The 19707-nt window shown below is 41.6% G+C and overlaps 1 protein-coding gene across 1 annotated transcript; it reads left to right on the top strand.

Annotated features, from left to right (window-relative positions):
* The first annotated feature begins 822 nt into the window (after positions 1–822).
* Positions 823–2652, top strand: TIGD4 (tigger transposable element derived 4). The gene has a single exon (XM_009283307.2). The coding sequence runs from the start codon at positions 861–863 to the stop codon at positions 2385–2387; it is 1527 nt and encodes a 508-aa protein (XP_009281582.1). The 5' UTR covers positions 823–860; the 3' UTR covers positions 2388–2652.
* Positions 2653–19707: the final 17055 nt, after the last annotated feature.

The raw sequence follows: 19707 nt of genomic DNA, 5'->3' as shown, positions 1-19707 counted from the left end.
CTCCGCCCTGCCCGCTCCGCCCTGCCCGCTCCTCCTCGCCTGCCGGCGCTTGCATTTTACTACCGCCCGGCGGAGGCCTCCGGAAGGGCGGCGCGGCTCTGGGGGGCCGAGGGGGTGCCCTGAGGCGGGAAGGCGGCGGCGAGGGGCTTCTCCCAAGTAACTAGCGATAGGACGAGAGGAAATGGCCTCAAGTTGCGCCAGGGGAGGTTTAGATTGGACGTGAGGAAAAATTTCTTGACTGAAAGAGTGGTGAAACATTGGAACAGGCTGCCCAGGGAAGTGGTTGAGTCCCCATCCCTGGAGGTATTTAAAAGACGAGTAGATGAGGCACTTAGGGACATGGTTTAGTGGGCATGGTGGTGTTGGGTCGACGGTTGGACTCGATGATCTTAGAGGTCTTTTCCAACCTTAATGATTCTATGATTCACCCCCCTCCGCTGGCGGCGCGGGGGCAGGTGGCGGCTCCTCTCAGGGGAGGCCACGGTGTGGGGTGGTGGATACACTGGTCACTGGGGCGGTGGCAGCCGTGTCCAGCCCTCGGCGTGCGTGGGGGCAGGCCCTCTCCTCCTCAGGCCTGAGGTGTGCTTCTGGGCCTGCTGCTCAGTGCTGGCAGCGGTCCTAGCCTGTGGAGCCTGCTCTCCAGCCAAGGCGTTTGCAGAATTAAGCTTTGCGGCGATGGCGTGTGCGTGCCAGCTGTAATCGGGAGGCTGCGCCAGCCTCTGCCAAGTGCCATGCCCGTGAGATCAGAGTGCGGTCTTGGAAGCCGGCCTCATCGAAGGCGCCCGCAGCCCAGAGCGGCAGAGCGGGAGTGTGCCTGCTTGCGTGTGGATGCGCACGCCTGCAAGACAGCGCTCGGTGCCATGGCAGAGGCTGCGGGAAGTCCTCTGCCCGAACCCATGGTGAGGAGGAAAAAAAGCATATCTATCGAGGAAAAAATTGACATTATAAGTGCTGTGGAGAGTGGCAAGAAAAAGGCAGACATCGCAGCCAAGTACGGCATAAAGAAGAACTCCTTGTCTTCAATTATGAAGAATAAAGAAAAAGTTTTGGAAGCCTTTGAATCTTTACGATTTGACCCTAAAAGAAAAAGACTAAGGACTGCTTTTTATACTGACCTGGAGGAGGCATTGATAAAGTGGTACAGAATTGCTCAGTGCTTGAATGTGCCGGTAAATGGTCCTATGTTGCGCCTCAAGGCTAATGATTTTGCTCAGAAGCTTGGACATAGCGATTTTAAATGCAGTAATGGCTGGCTCGATCGTTTCAAGTCAAGGTATGGTTTAGTTTTCAGAGCTCAGCCTGTAGAAGCAGCTGCTACTACTACAGTGGATGCTCCAACTCTTTGGTACCAAAATGTTCTTCCTTATTATTTAAATGATTATCAGCCAAAAAATGTGTTTTATATAGAGGAGACTGGATTGTTGTATCAGATGTTACCGCATAACACATTTGAATTTAAAGGGGAAACTTGTTCTGTAGGTAACCTAAGCAAAGAGAGAATAACCGTAGTGGTGGGTACAAATATGGATGGCTCCGAGAAACTTCCTTTGCTTGTTATCGGAAAAAACAAAAGTCCATGCTCTTTCAAAGATGTGAAGTTGCTACCTGTGGATTATGAAGCAAATGATATGGCCTGGATGACTTCAGAAGTGTTTGAACAGTGGATGCATAAACTCGATGACAGATTTCAAGCACAACAGCGACGAGTAGTTATTCTTGTTGATTCTCTCCCAGCTCACACACAAGTAAAGAACCTGAAGTCTGTCAAATTAGTGTTCTCTCCTCCAGACTCTTCTTCATGTATAGCTACCACACAAGAGGCTATCAGAATTCTGAAGGTTAAATACAGGCGCTGTCTTATCAAGAGATTTGTTGACTGCATAGAAGGAAATAAAGAGTTTATGCTGACTCTTCTTGACGCAATTGAGATGTTGCACCTGTGCTGGAGGAAAGTAACACCAGAGACTATTGTGAAAAGTTATAATGAAACAGGATTCAAATTAGAAACCAAGTCAAATGGTAATGACACAGAGGTTGAAAGTGATTTTGATTTGATTGCACATGCACAGGCAGCTGGAGTGGAGTTTCCAGAAGGTTTATCTTTGGAGGAATACGCGGCTTTAGACGATGGCTTGGTAGCTTGCGAAATGCCCACAAATAATGCCAAAGAAAGCACATCAGATAAAGCTGGGACGTTTGTTGGTGATGAAGATGAGGAGGAAGGTGATCGACTTCAGGGAGCTGAACAGCCTTTACCATCAAAAAATGAGGCTTTGAGTGCTTTAGATACCCTTCGAAAGTTTCTGAGAAGTCAAGACACAAACGATTCTCTTCACGATTCCCTAGCTGACCTGGAGAATTTTATTCAACATGTAGCATGTAAATAAATATTTTAGCAAAGTGTGAAAGCATGTAATTGAAAAAAAGGAACTAGATAAGTAAACAAAAATAGGCAGTTTAATAACAAGTGTTGCTGCAATGTTAGTGTGTCTTGCTCAAGTGCCTAGATGTACATAATGAAAGAAATTTGAAATTATGAAAAAGGGCTGTGAACTGAAGTTTTCCACAAAACCAGGAGGAAAGAACACAAAATTTGGAGTGAAGAGAGGAAATAAGTTGAACCTTTAAAATGATAACTGTCGTAAGTACAGTGGAGGCAAAAGCAATTCTTTGAGCAGTTCAGTGCACTTACTTAGGATAAACTGGTGCCCACTTGGAATTCTTTCTTCAGGAAGAGATTAGTACTTCTTCACATCGATAATTTCACCAGTGTCTTTGGTATTGTTGACAGTGGAACAGTAAATATTTATCAGCTTGGTGCTTTTGATACGTAAACAAAAAATTGAATAGCACAGAAAATACATGCTTAAGTTTTGAGAACTAAGGAGTTTTTTACACAATTTTTTGGGGGCCTTGTTCAAGAATTCTGGCCATAGTTTATTCTTGCAGCAGATGATGAACAGCAGAAAGTTAGCAGCTTTGGATGTGTTTTGTTTTCTTAAAGCTGCTCATGTGTGGATACACACGAATGGCATAATCATTTATCGGAGAGTCAAAAGACAAACAAACCTTTACTTGGTCTTTGAAGAGGTCAAAAAGGAAGGTCATTCTCTCCCTTTCAGCCTTTTTGGTATTTGGATTTGATGTAGGTCCTTCTGTGCAACTCCATGTATTTCTACAGTAAATACAGAAAAAAATCAGCTTAAGCAGTATCTGCACTCAAAACCTTACTGAACTCTTGTTTTATTTGCCATACTTGAAGGCTTCGCTGTAGGAGTCGATGCACCAATGCCGTTCACTGTTATAGGTGCTGTTAGCAGGGGTGCTGTTCGCATGAATGCAGTGAAGTTGAGTATATCACAGTACATTTACACATCTTCAAGTATGGGGTTCAAGCAATGTCGTCATACCAGAGCCAAAAATCTCGATTTGTTTGAGACATACTGTTTGTGGCTGTTTTCAAAACCTGTTTTAAATATTTTCCATATCTACCAATTTTAATTTTTTCAAAAGTTAGAGATAATAATTCTTCTATTTTAGAGGAAGAATAAAATATTTTATGGAAGCCCTTTAGGAAACCTGTGTAGTAAAGAATCTACTATGGTGCCTATAATTAAACCATGAGAAACAATCTCTTGCTTACTTGAATCTTCAGTTTTCAATAAATAGTTTGGCTACAGCTTTGTTTACTGTTCTTTCTGGTGGAGGGCAGTTTATCCATTTGTAAAAGCATTTCAGAAAATGTATCGAACTGTTGGAAGGCAGTGAAAATATGGGGTTGGGGGGTGAGAAAATGCCTGTGGCTAAACTGTACGAATGTTTTACTAGAACCCCTACAAAAAACCCCCGCGGACTTCTGGTTTCTTCTTACGCAATATCTGATGTGAACTCCATCCAAAGGATATTCTGATGAAACAAGAAGTTTCTGTTGAAATTTCAATAAATGAAGTCCCACACAGAGATTTATAGATTCCGTGAAAGAGGTACCCCTCCGTATTATCTCTGTTAACTATTTATTTTGTTAAAATACAGATGCAAAGTCTTTTAAATTCGGAAGCTGCGTCAAATAAATCAACACATTTTGCTTGCTTAAATACTTCAGAACAAGCTTATGAAAAGTACTTTTTATTTTGGCTAAGCTTATTGGAAGTTCGTATAAATCCCACAGAGCCGTATGGATAATTTTCCTATAGTAATCCTTTGATTTAAAATCCATGGTTTTCTTTGCAACAGCTCCTGCTGAAGGCAAGTTTAGGAAAAAGTTTCTATTATCCATATAGTAAATTTGTATATTCTTTAAAATTCAACTCCACGTGGACCTCATCGGCCCAGGATCCGGTAAGGAGACTCTCTGTTCAGAGAATTCCGAGTGTTGGATCTGAGCGAGAAAGACTTGCCTAAGTAAGCAGCAGATCTTGGTTAAAGGGTTCGATCTACAAGAAGTGTAGTCTTTGCAAGATGAGGCTTAGAAAATCAGGAGATAGGAAATAACATCGTTAGTTGATGGCGAAGGAAGTAAATTACTGAGTGCTGTATTACTCCCTCATGAAAACAACAGGAAGGATTTACTAATTTGGCCTGGATTTTGAAGGTGAATTGTGGAACTTGCTTTAAAAAACATGCAACCCATCGAAATCCCGTATCTGTAGAGAATATATGACTTTCTCCTAGCCTCCTAGTTAATTCTGAGAAGCCGAGCTAAAACGCACTCACTGAAACTATTTTTTTAGGTCAGACACTTTATATTCTAACACTGTAGCTTTCAAAATTAGTTAGGAGCCCAAATATTTCTTTTCACTTGGATTTCGGTCACATTTATAGTCGAACAGAGAACGTGAAATCCATTTTGAAGCTTGTTGCTATTTCAGGTGTTTGTTCACGGGGAAGTGCAGACTCCTCAGATCCGAAACGCTAGCAGTGAAAAAGGAAGTGGTACGCGATATAAATGTTAGTCATTTCAGCCTGTGTACACAGTTTGAGCTAGAGATTTTTTTACATTGTCTAGGTAAACCACCAGGACACTGGCTTTTTCTGTCTGGGGTGGTATCTATTGGAGGGAGAGGAAGAATATTGCTTTAGACTGCACCACACTTGAAAATAAGAACCTTTTCTGCAAAAGGCAGATTACTAAGGCTGTCATTTGCTTTAATGCTTCAAATATTAGTTTGGACAGCTATGTGCTTTTTCCTGTACGCTTTTCTACTTTATGCTATAGTTAGATAGTAATTATGTGCTTTGGCATCGAGTCAGTGAGGTCACTTTCAGTAACCCAAAGTTACTTCTAGAAGTGTGAACTGAAAATATGAAGTTTTAAGAATATAGGTAACTTCCAAACAAGGCCAAAGGAGACAAAAAAAAATATTGGCACATATATTTGATATAATTAAAAGCATCCTCAGAGTAATTCTTGAGACAAGTAATATGTAAAATTAAGTATGCTTTTCAAAATACATCTGCATTTGGAAATTTTAATAAATACTACACTATTTCTGGGTTTTGTGTGTGTTACTGTTGTGTGTGGTTCTGGATACCTTTCAGATCTATAAAACTACATCTCCTTTTAAAATTGTTACTCAAAGGAACATAACTCACCTCTAAAGGTAAAAGGAAACTAACAAGTTTTTGCACCTTTAGGCAAAAACAGAAGAGAGGGGGCAGTCAGGGATTTAAAGGACAGCAGTCCATGTGTCCCTCTACACCCAAGACCCGTGACATTTTGATAGCTAAGTAATCTGGAGGGAGTAGATAAGTAGATGGTTTCTCATGATTTATTACGTAAAGCTTGGGAATGATAGTCGCAAACGCGCAGAATCTTTAGTGATTTTAAATTTTAGAAATGCCATACTACTTCATTAGCTAGTATTCTTACAGTAGAAAACAGCAATCATATGCAAGTATTAATTTCAGACCATTTTTCTTCATTCTCTCTACCACCCTGGAAAGTATGTTGGCTCAGGTAGGCAACCAATTTTTCAATGAACAGTAGGAACCCATTTAGTCAAATTTAACTGGAACAATTTCATAAATGTCAATTAAATTATAACAGTAAAATATTAGTAAAATACCCTCAAGATTTTTTGGTGGTTGTGTTCACTGAAATGATAGAATGAATATTGGCCTACTCAACAGTTACTAAAACGTGCGGTGAGCAGGCAACAATGGCATGCAATGACAGCGTTTCACATTATTTTCTTCCTTTAATATCAATAAAAGTTGGTGCTTCCTATTTTTGGAAGGCAATTGTTAAAGGAGGACTTTGCAAAGTTCTTATTGGGGCTATCGCCAGAGAAGAGATTTTATATTTAAGCAAGGAAGTCAGTATTTGTATCTAGATGTTTTAGTATGACTATTTTGGGGTTTACTGTCTTGAAAATCAGAACCAAAATCAGTCAATTCATAAGCAAATAACTCTCTTCTAATTGAAATTTTTGCGATGTGATGAATGACCCATTAACAATAGAAAAATCTTTGCAACAGATGAAAAGATAACAATTTTATGTCTGACAGGTGGTTTTTACACACAGCTTTTGCATTGCTAAAGCGGCGATGTACAGAGATATGATTCCCTTTTACTGATATAACCAGCTGTGGTATAACCACATAATCGTTATATGAGATTGCTAATTCAAGCGTAGCTCATCGCCCTTCTTGCTAGTACAGTTACTCCATTTGAGATGTATTTTCTTACAACTGTAGCTGTTTAACTGTGCCAGTCTAGTTAAACCACATGACTTCTGGGTTAAGGCAGAATGGGAAAACCAGTAGCGTCTTGCTAACTTTTTCATAGCTGTGTCACCTCTGCTCCTTGAGCAGAATGGAAAAGTGTAAATTACAAATTACTGTGATCAGTAAAGTGAAGGAATGCCAGACTGAATTGCCAGATCTGCTGAGTGAGAAGATGCCATATTTACAACAATTTTTAAAATGCCTTACTGAGTTTTACAATATCTCAGCTGAAAGCCACGTTCTTCCTAAGCTTTCATGCCATCCTACCTCTGGCGCAACTTTCCAGCCTCGTGTGTGAATAGCACCAAGGGGAACAGGTCAATCCCCTCACTGCACACGTGCTACAATCCGTGCGAATTGTCAGCCTGCACACGAATTGTCATCGGCCACGTTGTCGGGGAGGTGAGCTTGCGTCCTCCACTTCTTCTGCGTTTGTGTTGTTTTGTGTGCCTGTGCGAGCACTTGGTTATAATCACCGGGGTAGCGACTCATCTGTCTGAGAAAGTTATGGTCCGATGGGATGGTGCAACCTCACCCCAAATGCCAAATGAAACACCATTCATAATACATTGATTGGCTGTTTGAAAACTCTGCGGGACCCAGGCTTGCCGATAGAGGCATCCCAGGAGCGTGGTGAGAGGTCTCAGCACTCCTGGCCCCTGCTCAGTAGCAAAGCTGAAGAGCTCTACTCTCTGGAGAAGTTCTTGCCAAACACTCGCTATTCAAGAAGGATCACTTCAACGTGTGATAACTAGTTGCGGGATTTCTCATCTCTAGTAATCCGCTTCTCTTGAGACATGTGCTGTGGGGCTGCCACCGTATCATGCATACAAGGAGACAACATACTGAAACCACTGCTTTTCTTCTAGCAGTGTTGGTGCCTTATACTTCTAAGCTGTATAAATGATACAAGATGATATTTTGCTATTCCAAATTGTATTTCTTTCCTCTTCCACCTTTTTTCATCCATTGCCTTCTATCGTTTTATATTCATCAATACCCTGCTAATTCTAGTGTTAATGTTAAGACTGTTGGCACAACCTTCTGGCAAGCTGCTTTTCTCCTTACTCTCCCTATTTCTAATATTATCTTTTGCAGGTGGTATTTTTGAATCGTCTCACGTATCAGCTAGTATCACCCTCTTGGTACACACGCTCGTGATCTCAGGCCCTAATTTCTCTGTTGCTGTATTTAGTGGCCTTCCCAAATCCTTGCTTCATTTAGCCAAGAACATTTGGTATGTCCATATTTCTTTTTGTCTTTTCTTTTTGTAGAGCAGGGGGAGCAGTGCTTTTTCCAGCAGTCTCCTGGGATGTCTGAGAGAATTGGTAATAAAACACATAATCTTTCTCTCCTTTCAGGTGTCTCCATTTTTCCTTCTGTCAGTGGTCCCTGCTGATCTGTACTTTTGAGATTCTCAATTTGACATTTAGTATCTTCATCTAAACCATACCCTTTTCTCTTTCATCTGCCTGTATAGCATCTTTGCCACAGTTCACTTTTACATTTCCATTTCTAAATATCATACTCCTAACCTCAGATCTTTGGATCTTTCTTCCCTCCTCTTTTACTGGCCCCATCTAATGTTTAAACTACATTTCAAACTCCCTTTTCCTCCTTCCATGATTTGATGTCTGTTTCTCTTCTCCAAAAACAAGTATTTAATTCTTTCTGGAGACAACCAGTTTTTTACTTTCTATTTTATTTGGCGTGTCTTCATGATACCCTTAGATCGAAGATGATGCAATGATTAAAATTATGTTATTTTCCCTAAATTTACCTCTTTGCATTTCATTTTCTCCCATTCTTTATTCCTAGCACTTTCAACCCTTTCCTTTGTTTGAGCCTTTCTTTTGCACTCCTGATCACCAGCATGAATTTGATTCATTTTTTAAGCTTGTAAAAAATAAACACACAAACAAAACCTGCACAAAGAAAGAGTTTGGGGCTATTTGTTTGCATAGCTAACTGTGTTACAATGTTGCATAAAATAAATCAGATTAAGAGCCAGCTCAGACATTAGGTAGTTTCTCTCAAGGTTTTTATTTGAAGTTACATTTTTTGTTGTTTATTTTCACTCTGATTTTTCCTATTTCAATAGTTGTTTGCGAGTTTTCAGATATTTATGCCCTGTTTGGCTTTGTAGCCAGCCCATACGGCCTGCGATCTTGGAGAAAAGGAGGTAGATCATAAAAAGAAGGAGTCAAAAGGCGAGGTCCTGGTCCATTCAGATTCCCCTGCAGGAGATCGAGGAGAACTTGTAACTCAGGTTAAGCAGAACTTTTTATTCAAAATCAATATTCAGAGTCATCTGAAAGTCTCCACATCCATACACAAATTAGCCACAGAAATTGATACAAGAGATAACACCACAGGTTGTCTGAATTTAGGATGGCAAGAAATGGCCATTCATAATTCAGGTCCACTCCGAAATTAATTGAGACAAAGGTTTTTTGCCCAGAGCTAAGGAGACATGATCTATGTAAACCATATGTCACTGCACTGCCCGGGGCTCATCTACGCTCAGTAAGCAAACAGAAATTTGCCTAGACACACAGCAAGGCTGAAACAGCATTTCTGTGTAAGAGCAGTATTTCTGTATGGTCTAGAAGTTGCAGGAAGAGTCAGATGAGCTTGAAAATTGGCGTGGCATTTCAGAAGTTACCGAGAGACACTTTGTAGTACGGACTTGGGATCTGTGAGTTAAAGAGGTACTTAGTACGTGCAGTTCCCAACAACTACTGAACTGTTTTTGAAAAGCTGGCTTGAACTGTTTTTGAAAAGCTGGCTTGATGGATATCAATTTTACAGCTCCGAGAAAATGTGGCAAAGAGCATTACATGTACATTCAATGCAAGGCACAGACAAACATTACAATTCAAATTCTAGCAGGGACAGACTCTCAATTCCCTGTGAGAGCTGAAGGTGACCAGACGCAGTGCATATATGGTGAGCATGTGCAGAGAAGCAGGAGCAGACGTGGCGTACGCTGTAGACATGCAACAGCAAGACAGAAAAGACAAGTACAGGCAGACAGAGCTACAGGGTCTCGGCTGAATGACTATAAAGGACTGTCCTATGCCCCATCAGAAGGGCTTTCCCTACATGTCCCATTACCAACCTAATTTTTTCAAAAAGCAAAGGAAATCCTCTTATGAACTGAAAGAGATTTAAGATGTGATAATTTCTTGCCAATTTGGCAGTGTTGTGCTTCATACCCTTGTAGCACGTAGAAGCTGGCAGCAGAAACCAGAACTACAAAAAGTAAAGCTGAAGAAATGCACAATGACGCTTGTAGGTTTTTATGTCACGTTCTCACCTGGCCTTTACTCAGCCCATGTGGAGTTAGCAGCATTACTACAAGGGGCCACCTGTACAGTCCCCTAAATCAGACAGCACTTTCAAAGATTTGTCAAAATCTAATTTAATACAGCAACTTGCCCACTACTGCTAACAGGAGAGCATTTGGCAAACTTAATGCTTGGATGGTTAGAAACCATCTTGAGATTGCATCTTAAATATTCATAATTAAATAGCAATCAAGAGGCTTTAGGAAAATAACAGGACTTGATAATTCCCTAACAATACCTACACCATTATCTGTAGCCAGCCTTAATGCACATGTGCAACTCCAAACCTGTATTCCTATTTAAATGCCAGGGTTGATCTGTCGAGGGCTAATGCTGGGCTGGCAGATATCATCCTGGGCAATAAGATTATATGAAATTTACATTAATGTAAGCTTCCTAAGGGATTATTTAGAATGGGGATTAGGGATCTTTATGAATTTAAAACTTCCTTGGGATTTCTTCATCTTCTCACCTCGTCTCAAAGAGGGGAGAACCCAGTGGCTTGCACTGGTGCAGTCTCACAGCAGGTAGCATGATCATTTTGAACGGCCGCCTTTGTGGGGAGCTCTGCTAGTGTTTGCCAGCATATTAGTCTGCAAGAATTCGGAGGAAATGCTGCAATGTATGGAAAACAGCCCTTACTCTCCAGCCAGCGGAAGTTTAACTGCTGCTCTGCCTCCCGAGTGGGTTGAGCCAGCCTCTTACTAGGATGCCGACTCCTCAGGCAAGGCACATATTTGTGAGGTTACATCTTCGGAAAGCAGAAATGCAGGTACTGGTTTGCTTTTCATCGTTCATCCTGCACTCTCCTTCCTGTCTGCCATTCCAGCTCCTCGGAGATTAAAAATTCCCCGTCGGCCACCTGCCCGATCTGATCAGTCCCCCAGTTCAGAAATCTGAGGTAGTTCCGTGCCACCCAACCACCTGATTTACAGGCTTCAAATATAGCTCCCATATTTGGCAGGCTTCTTTTTGCTTTTTTTGAGTACCAGATATTTGCATTCTCTAAAAGCATTTCCAGCTCTAATGGGAAAAGAATGAGTTGTGGACCTCAAATGAACTCCACGTTCCTCTCACTGTGTGGAGATACGATTATAAGAATTTATACCAGGCGGAGATCTGCCCTTACTGACTTTCAGGGGGGTTGTAGACTCAGGCTATGTGTGGATTGACCCTTGCAGCCATGGTAGGAGATGTAAAACTTCGCAATTAAGTAGCCAGAATCAAAATGGATTAACAGAGGAATTATACATTTGCTTCCAGAAGCCTCTATCTCCTATAGGATCTTACAATTCTTTCCATCATGGGTTTCATTCCCAGCCATTAGCATTGACCTCTTTTATTCTTGATGCAGCTGCCTGTAACTAGACGAATGTCAGTTCTCGCAGAATTTTAATATTGCTTATCATCTCGTACACCGGGTACACCTAAGTATAAAAATGGTACCTTCTGACAGGACCTCAATCTTCAGAGAGCAGCATATAGGCAATGTAGCAGCCTGTCAGACCCAGGAACTTCTCGCTTCACACCACACTTGGGGTACCTACACTTTGGCACGGAGGTGTGACTGTGGCATGGATAGGCACATAGACAAGGAGCCAGAGGAGTCAAAGGGTATCTGTTTGTATAGTGCTATTAGGATACGTAATTGAGCTGCTAGCTCATTCTGAAGTATATTTCACTGTCACAGCTCTCTGCAGCAACCAAAATCAATCTAATGAAGGTACGCCGACTTGCACTGCTGTCACAGATACCAGTCCAAACATGGATCTACCTGAACATGACCTACAGCACATCTAACTCAGCTGTTTGAAAAGGATTTCTTCCCATACCAGACTCAAGCAGGAGGAAGGGGACATAGACAGCTGCTGGTATTTTGGCAAACTCAATGTTTCTACAATTTATACAAATTCATGAGGTTTCACTAAGTGACATTTTGGTAAGCTCAGCACTTGCACAACTTAATCAAACTCCTAAGGTTTCACTAAGTGACAGCTATATTGCAACTTAAATATGAAGCCATTCTGTATATTCAGACAAAATGAAGTGAATAAACACATAAACTTACTTTAACCATGTAATAAACAGGCATAGTTTCTCATGGGGAATGGAGAAAGGCATACTCAGAGAGAGAGAAACAAAAATAAAGTAGCAGAAAAGACAGGGCAAAATTTCTGATTTTTCTTTTCCAGGTAATCTTGCAGCACTATAGTCAGCTATACTGAACTTAAAGTCAGATTTAAACACAGGGTGCTGAGAAGTGGTGCTTTCTGCCGTAACTCCACTCAGCATATCCCTCCCTGGATTGTGACCAATGGCATTTTGGATGAGTAAAATATCACAAAAAAAATATTATCACCTGCATGAAGAGCTGGTCAGTGATTAAATATACCATGTGTTAGGACAGGGCACTGTTTTCAGAGAAATAAGAATTGTAGGCAAGATACTACTCGCATTGCCTACTGAAAATGAGGGTGCAGGTACGTGACTTTCCAGGTTCCAGCATGGCATCTGAATGATTTCAGATACCATGCAGAAGTTTACAAATTCCTGAAATAGCGTCCTTGGTACTGCAAAGACTGTAGAAAACTCGTAGAGTTAGCAATCTGTGCACTTAATATGATCACACTGACAAAGGGATGTATCACATGCTAGCATCTGTGATGGTCAAACCAGTCTTAACAATATAGTGCCACAGAAAATAATACATTAATTGCGTATTTTTTTTTAAATCATGTTTCAAAAATATACTTAGGTCCATTTTAAAATAACCACCTATGCTTCATTACTTCCATCCTAGTTTCCACTGGCATAGAAGAGCGGGTAAAAATGCCTTCAGGAGCATCAACACTTTTTCGTACAGGGGCCTAAAGTTAAAAAAGCACGTGCTTGAAACACAGGCTGAAAGCCATCCACACAGCCTTAATTTAGCCTCTTGCTAAATACACATTATAAATACAACCTGTCTGTAGACTATCACGCTTTTTCCCTTTAATATCTGTCTGGTTTTCTGCCGGATGTCATCTCTTTGATTCCAGTGGGACTATTTACATGCTTAAATACGTGCACAATTTTGCAGAGCTGGACTAAGATAGGACTGGAGGCCGCCTCCGTGATTTTAAAGGGTGACTCATAACAGTAGACTAGAACTGGGCACTTGGGTTAGATCTTTTAAAGATATTTAAATGACCAACTAGGAAAATACACTTTTTCAAAGTATCTAGGAACCAAACTTGCCCCAGATCAGCTATCCATACTCTTGAAAGGAGTTAGTGGTTATTTGCATCTTTAGATATCTGAGTAGCTTTAAAAAAGCTCGCCTTTAATGTTTCTTTATAGTCTGGACTCTATATTAGTTATTTGTGAAGTAAAATTCAGTACTTACAGTGAAAATATGCCAGCGAAAAAGTAGAGAACTTTTTAATTCAAGAATAGGGAAAGTGACTTAGATGGGAGGATCAAATGAGAGCTGCCACAGCCTAAAAAAGTATGAAGCAACATTTAAGCTGCATTATTTTAGGACATCAAAGTTTATCTTCAGATACCTAAGGTGTGGCTGGAAAAATCTCAGCACTCACATTACAGTTTGGATGTGCTGGTGTGTTTTTTTATGGCAGAGTATTACTGCAAGAATATGCTTTTCAGATTTTATTCTCTTCTTATGAATCATTCCCAGCTGAGAAAATAACCTTCAATCAGTTAGTTGAAGCACCCTAGAAATAAAAATAAGAAGGGTTTAAAAAAATCTAGTTTACTTTCCCTCAAGTACCTTGTTTCTCTACTCTTCATTTTATTAAATTCACCAATGAATACACCCGAGGCAGATTTATGTTTGTTTTTTCAATCATTTACTTCATCAGTCTTGCTTTTTATTATCTCTTTAAGAAAAATATTTCAATTTCTATAGAGCACCGTGGGTTTTTTTCAAGACAAATTTAAGCTAACACTGACTTGAAAGTGACAGCTAATGAGTAGGCACCTCCGTGTAAGACACACAGTACTGACGTTTCATGTAAAGATAATTCACCAGCCGACGGCTTTTTCCCCCATTTAAGTTTCTGACTGCACATCTATTAACCGAGCTGGCACATGAAAGCCTGTGGCCAGACAAGGCTCTGATCCTTGCGCTGGATACCCAGGCAGTGTTTCTTCTCTTGCTCCCAGGAGCAGTCACAGAGAATTTCTATTCTCTGAGGTGTTTTTCCAAATTGCACAGATACTCTTTTTAGCATTACAGTTTTATCGTCCATCCTGTATCTGTCTGCACTGCGAGGTCTGCTCCCCTCCTGTGCCTACGCAGTCATTTCCATACAGGACGACTTTATTCCTGATACTGGAGGCTACAGTCAGCTCCTGTTCTGAACAGGCATTTGAGCACAAGACGTAGCTTATTACGTCCGTACACATGCAACTCTGGTTTTGGGGTCCATTTCTGGTCAGGCATCTTCCCAAACCTCTGGCGGGGAGTGGAAGGGGACCCTCTCCTGCCAACAGAACTGCAATTCCCTGATGAACCACTGGTTCCTTAAATTCATTTATCTTGGATTGTTTACACCAAAGGTGTTCGGGATACATTGCAACCCTGCAGAAAATTTATATTTAAATCACTCAGTCTCTAACTCCAGCTTAGACCCTAGGCATTATAACACGTCATTTACATAATTATTTTCAAAGAATGAGACAAACCTTTAACTAATAATTCCCTATGCTGCTCCACAAAGAAGTGAAACCCTGATTTATTCATACATAAAAGATCAGGAAACTGACCCAAGCCCTTTTGAAAACTGATGCATTTTATTTCAGTTTCATTCCATCACTGGCCTCGAAGGATCCAAATAGGTGAGATTTATAAATGGTAAGTTTCTGTCACGATAGCAGTGTTGTCAGAATTCATAAAAGTGTCTGAAAACTCGATTCTCAGGATTGCATTAGGCGGACCTTCGTTGCTTGTCTGAGATGCTCATGGCTTCATGTGTCACGAGGGTGCTCTGCATAGTTTTGAAATAAAGTGGGGCACAGCCTCCTGGCCCAACTGGCTACATTTTCCATGTTAAACCATACAGATTTGGGGGCAGAAGAGGGTGGCGGTGGGGGTGCACAGCTGCTGGCCAGAGCTCGGGAGCGCTCAGACGTTGCAAAATTGGGACAGAGCCCTTACTATTTAGCTGCTGAAGGGACCATGAAGCTGGTAGCACTGAGATAAGCACAGGCTTACCCCAAAAACAAACCCTGAAGCTGTACTTTGGGAGGGTTCATCCCTCCTTTATCCAGCCTGCACTGAGACAAAGATAGACCTAGATTTCAATGGTAGGAGTCTTGGAAGATCGCGAGTGAAGGATTTCAGGGGCAAACCCCGCACTAGGCTAGATGGAGGCACTGCTTGGGACTACCTACGTCACATAATAAGGCTGTGTTTTGCTAGCGGTCAAATAACAAGATGACTTTGCTGAGTTGGAAGATCGCGAGTGAAGGATTTCAGGGGCAAACCCCGCACTAGGCTAGATGGAGGCACTGCTTGGGACTACCTACATCACATAATAAGGCTGTGTTTTGCTGAGCAGACGTCGTCCTTGCATAAGCACAGTCTTCAGCTGTGGATTTTGCCCAAAGTAAAGCTGAGCCCCCAAGAGGAAGTATATTTCAAAACACAGTACGGCAACGTAATAAAGGCATCGTCTATTTTACACAAGTTACAAACAACTTAAGAAGGTTTTGGCATGTGCAAAATTTAAAATCCATGTACCGCTTTCCAAAAAAAGAGTAGAAATGAAGTGTCCAGCTACACTTCAACCTAAGTCTGCCAGTGCCCCAGCTGCACCCTGAGGTCTTTCTCATTTCAGAGGAGTTTTTCAATGTTAGAAGTCTCTCTTTGAATCCATTTTTCATTTTGTTAAAGGAAACTTAGGTACAAATGTCCAGATATTTTCAAGTATAGTTTGGTATTTTCTTTCTGTTCCTATTGAAGTCTCCAAAACATTACAGCCATGATTTAATGGCCTGTGTTGTGTGTAAGGAAGAAATTAAAGAAAAAGACAATAAAAGAAAGCAGAAATTTACAAGCCCACTTAAGCAGAGAGGTACTTAAAACTGGCGGGTACTTGTTTTTATGCTTTTATTATCACTCTAATTTTAGTTATGTTATTTTATGATACCCAGTTAGGGCCAAGATCTCATTGTTCTAAGTGTTGTTCTAATTTATACTGGTGGCATTGCTTTCAGAAAGGTTTAAATCTTCTTCTTGAGCACCTCTGCAGCTGAAATAAAATGTAACTTGTCTTTTCACGTAATCCAGAATTGAGCAAGTTTACCGAAGAGAGAGCTTTATCTTCTGCAACTCACCCAGGCAAAGCTTGCTCTGAAACAAGTGCAACCGTGGATGCGGTTCCAGATGCACGTGAGGTTTCTACACAAGGATGTTGTGGATTTTAGTCTTGATTCTGCAACTCTTACTTATCTCTGCAGCCCGCAGAAGCACCACTGCAGCCAGCGCTTGGGCTGGCTTCAGAAGATCCCTGTGGGCTTTGCACTCCCTCCTTTGCTTTGGGGATTTGTATTTTCTTTTATGCTGCAGTGAATCGCAATACAGTGCAATTTCCCGTTCTTTCATGGTGACTTGTTGGAAAATTTTATCTGTCCTTTCCCAACATACCTCAGAGGCAGAAATAAGTCATTAAGGGACTAGCAGAACTCGACTGGCGCTAGCCCCTGCCTGCACTTCAGAGCAGGCAGATTAGCTGCTGACATCTGCGGCAGACAAGCTGCACTAGCAGGAGTTTATAATATAAACCCTATAACTAGCCAGCAACTTGCTCCATCACTCTCAAAAGTTTAGCTGTTGTTGTTGTTGTTGTAGTTTTCATAGGAAAAAGGAACAAGAAAAACGTGAGTCAAGCGGCTGCAGCGTTACAAAACATTTCTGTTTTTCTGAAAATGTCACACTGATGACATCCTGTAATCTCAGTGATGCAAACCTTTCTCTGATTAGGGAAGAACATTAGCAAACAGCCTAGCTAGGTGATCAGAAATGCCCTTTATAACATAAAAATCAATGAAACAGTGCCGAAAGCATGTGCAGGTGTTTCCAGATGGGTAACATATGCTGAAAACACCCAGGAAACTTAGTTGTCTCACCTGTGAAAAGACATTTCTTTTCGCTAAGGTGCATTGTAGATCCTAGGAAATACACTAAGGCCTATGAAATTATCAGATGCAATCTACACAAATTATCAGATACAAATCTCTTACAAAAATCATCTATGATTGAAGCCACCTGGGTTTCCAAATGCACAAGTTTGTTTTGCAGTGAGGTTGTCACTATAGCTCTTGTTTTCCGTATTTCTACCGTGAAGAGAGAAGCATGCCGCTGAAGAAGATGACCGAGGCAAAGATACTAACCGGGCTTCCCAGGCAGGCGAAAGGGAGCCTGCTGGGAGTGCTTCAGGGGGAGCACGATCGCCATGCTGGTGGGGAGGGACCGAGGTAACGGCCCTTCTGAGACAGTCCGATTCTTCAGCATCCAAAATATCTCGTTCCTCTTTCTCTACCATTTTTTTTTTAAATTAAAATAGTCAAATGCGTGCCAAGCTGCCTTTGTATCACTCTGAAGTCTTAATTAAAACGTAATGTGGCACGAAGTCACATTTCCTGAACTTTAATTTGCCTTAGAAATCATTAATTGTGTACACATCAGTGGGTGGCTATCTTGCTCTCAAGGGGCAGTGACGAGTTGTTAGCCGAATGTGTCAAAAATAGTTGATAGGAATACGAATGGGAAATGCCACAACCTATACAGAAAGGCTGGAATGGAAAAGAGAAAAGGATATAGTCTTGTACATTAGAGATAGGAGATAAAAACGCAGCAAAGGTACAAAACAAAAACAACAAGTCCTTTCCTCTTTTCCCTTCCAGTCTTTCTATCTAGGCTTACGTTTTAGTAAGGGATGAGTGAGTTGGACTAAGCCCACAGAATGGGGCAAAATAGCCAAAAACAGAGGGTGGGATAAACTGAGAGAACATGTTTGCAGCCCATGTGGTATGAGAAAGACGGAGAGTGGCAAACTCGGGGAGGAGATGGGGAAAAAATAACAAGGAGGATACCACATCCTTTATGCAGAAATCAACGACAGATAAAAATACTGTTAAAAAGCATGTCTTTGCCTGCTATTGACTAAAGCTAAAGAAAAGCTGAGGCTGGACAACAGTAATAGCCTTAGGACCTGAGTCTGTGCTCATCAAAACACAGACAGCCCTTGCCTGCGCTGCCCCAAAGGCTGATTATCGGTTTTCCTATCGCCGGACTAGACAAAGCCACAGCACCTCTGAGCTACCCAGGAGATGCCTGGGTAGCCTCAATTTCTGGACTTTCATAATTGAAAGTATCTATATCAATTAGACACTATTACTAATACTTGGAACTTCTGTCATTTCTTAACAGGAAAATCTTAAAAGCATTCGCAAGTCTCACCTCTAATGCTTCTGTCTGGTAAGTATTATCATGTATGGCTATAACGTCATATTAAAGAACATCTCCTAGTAATATTTAATTAGTCAGTCAGCAGTTTCATAACTCAGAGCTCCTCTTTATCTTTTGTAGCTGCAATATTGTAACTTTGCTTTGCTTCCCCCCTGCCCCGTTTTATGAAGTGCATAAATGTACATTGCCAATACTAAGCAACCAGTTCAGATTTTTAGTTAACTAAATCATTCAAGTGGTTTAAATCTATTAACAAGCTGGTCATTAAATGAATCACTGACCTATTTCTCAGCTACTCCAGCTAAGAAACTGTAACTGATGACCTATAAAAGCATCAGTGTGTTAAAAGAAATTATTAGTTGCAGAAGGAGAGCAACAAATGGTCACTTCAGCAGCTCCCACCAATCTAAACACAAAGATTCACCATTGCCAGCTTCAACTAATTCCCCAGAAATCACATTTTGACACAGACTAATGTCTAGGGGAAGTACCATGAAGCTGCTACACTGGCAGCATACATCTCTTCTTCCTTAGTTTATTACTGGAAAATTTTATGCAAGTATTTAAAATGGCTCAAACCTGGGATGCTCCAGAGTAAAATCTGGGGTGCAGACTCTCCCGGACTCAGTGGGATGAATTTTAGACCTAGCACTTACTTGTACAGTGGAACAAACCAAACCTATGGTCCAACCACACACACCCCTGCTTGGGAACAGGTATGGTTTAGACCCAGGTCCAAATTCTGAGCCCTGGCTAGGCCCACCCCATATAGCAAGAAGATTGAAAATGTTGGTTTTGATGTTGAGCTCCTCTGTTGTTCTTATCCAGTGACAGGCGATACGTGGAAGCCCCTAGTCAACCCTTGCGTGTTCCTGAGTGAGCGGGCGGTGGTGGGGCGGTGGGCGCAGAGGGCAGGGCAGCGTGGAGGGGTGCAGCCATGTCCCGCGGTCTGCACCCAGCCAGAGACCACTGCGGGGGGAGAGAAAATCAGGAGGAGGGAGGAAGGGAGGCAGGAGTTACCTGCCCCCTCACCACCTCCATCAACCGTGGCACCGTGGACCCCCACGCCAGGCACTGCATCCTGGTGGGGCTCGAGACCTTCTGTCCCCCGTCATCTACAGCCATCGTCACACTGGCATCTGAATGCTTTCCAGCTAA

This window comes from Aptenodytes forsteri, unplaced genomic scaffold (genome assembly GCF_000699145.1).
Source record: "Aptenodytes forsteri isolate BGI_AS27 unplaced genomic scaffold, ASM69914v1 Scaffold6, whole genome shotgun sequence".
In the NCBI taxonomy this organism is placed as follows: Eukaryota; Metazoa; Chordata; class Aves; order Sphenisciformes; family Spheniscidae; genus Aptenodytes; species Aptenodytes forsteri.
Note: the sequence above shows the minus strand (reverse complement) of the source record. Positions and strands in the feature narration are given on the sequence as shown.

Bases quoted from the DNA above. Each gene is read 5' to 3' on its own strand.
- TIGD4 (XM_009283307.2), top strand. From the start codon at position 861: ATGGCAGAGGCTGCGGGAAGTCCTCTGCCCGAACCCATGGTGAGGAGG.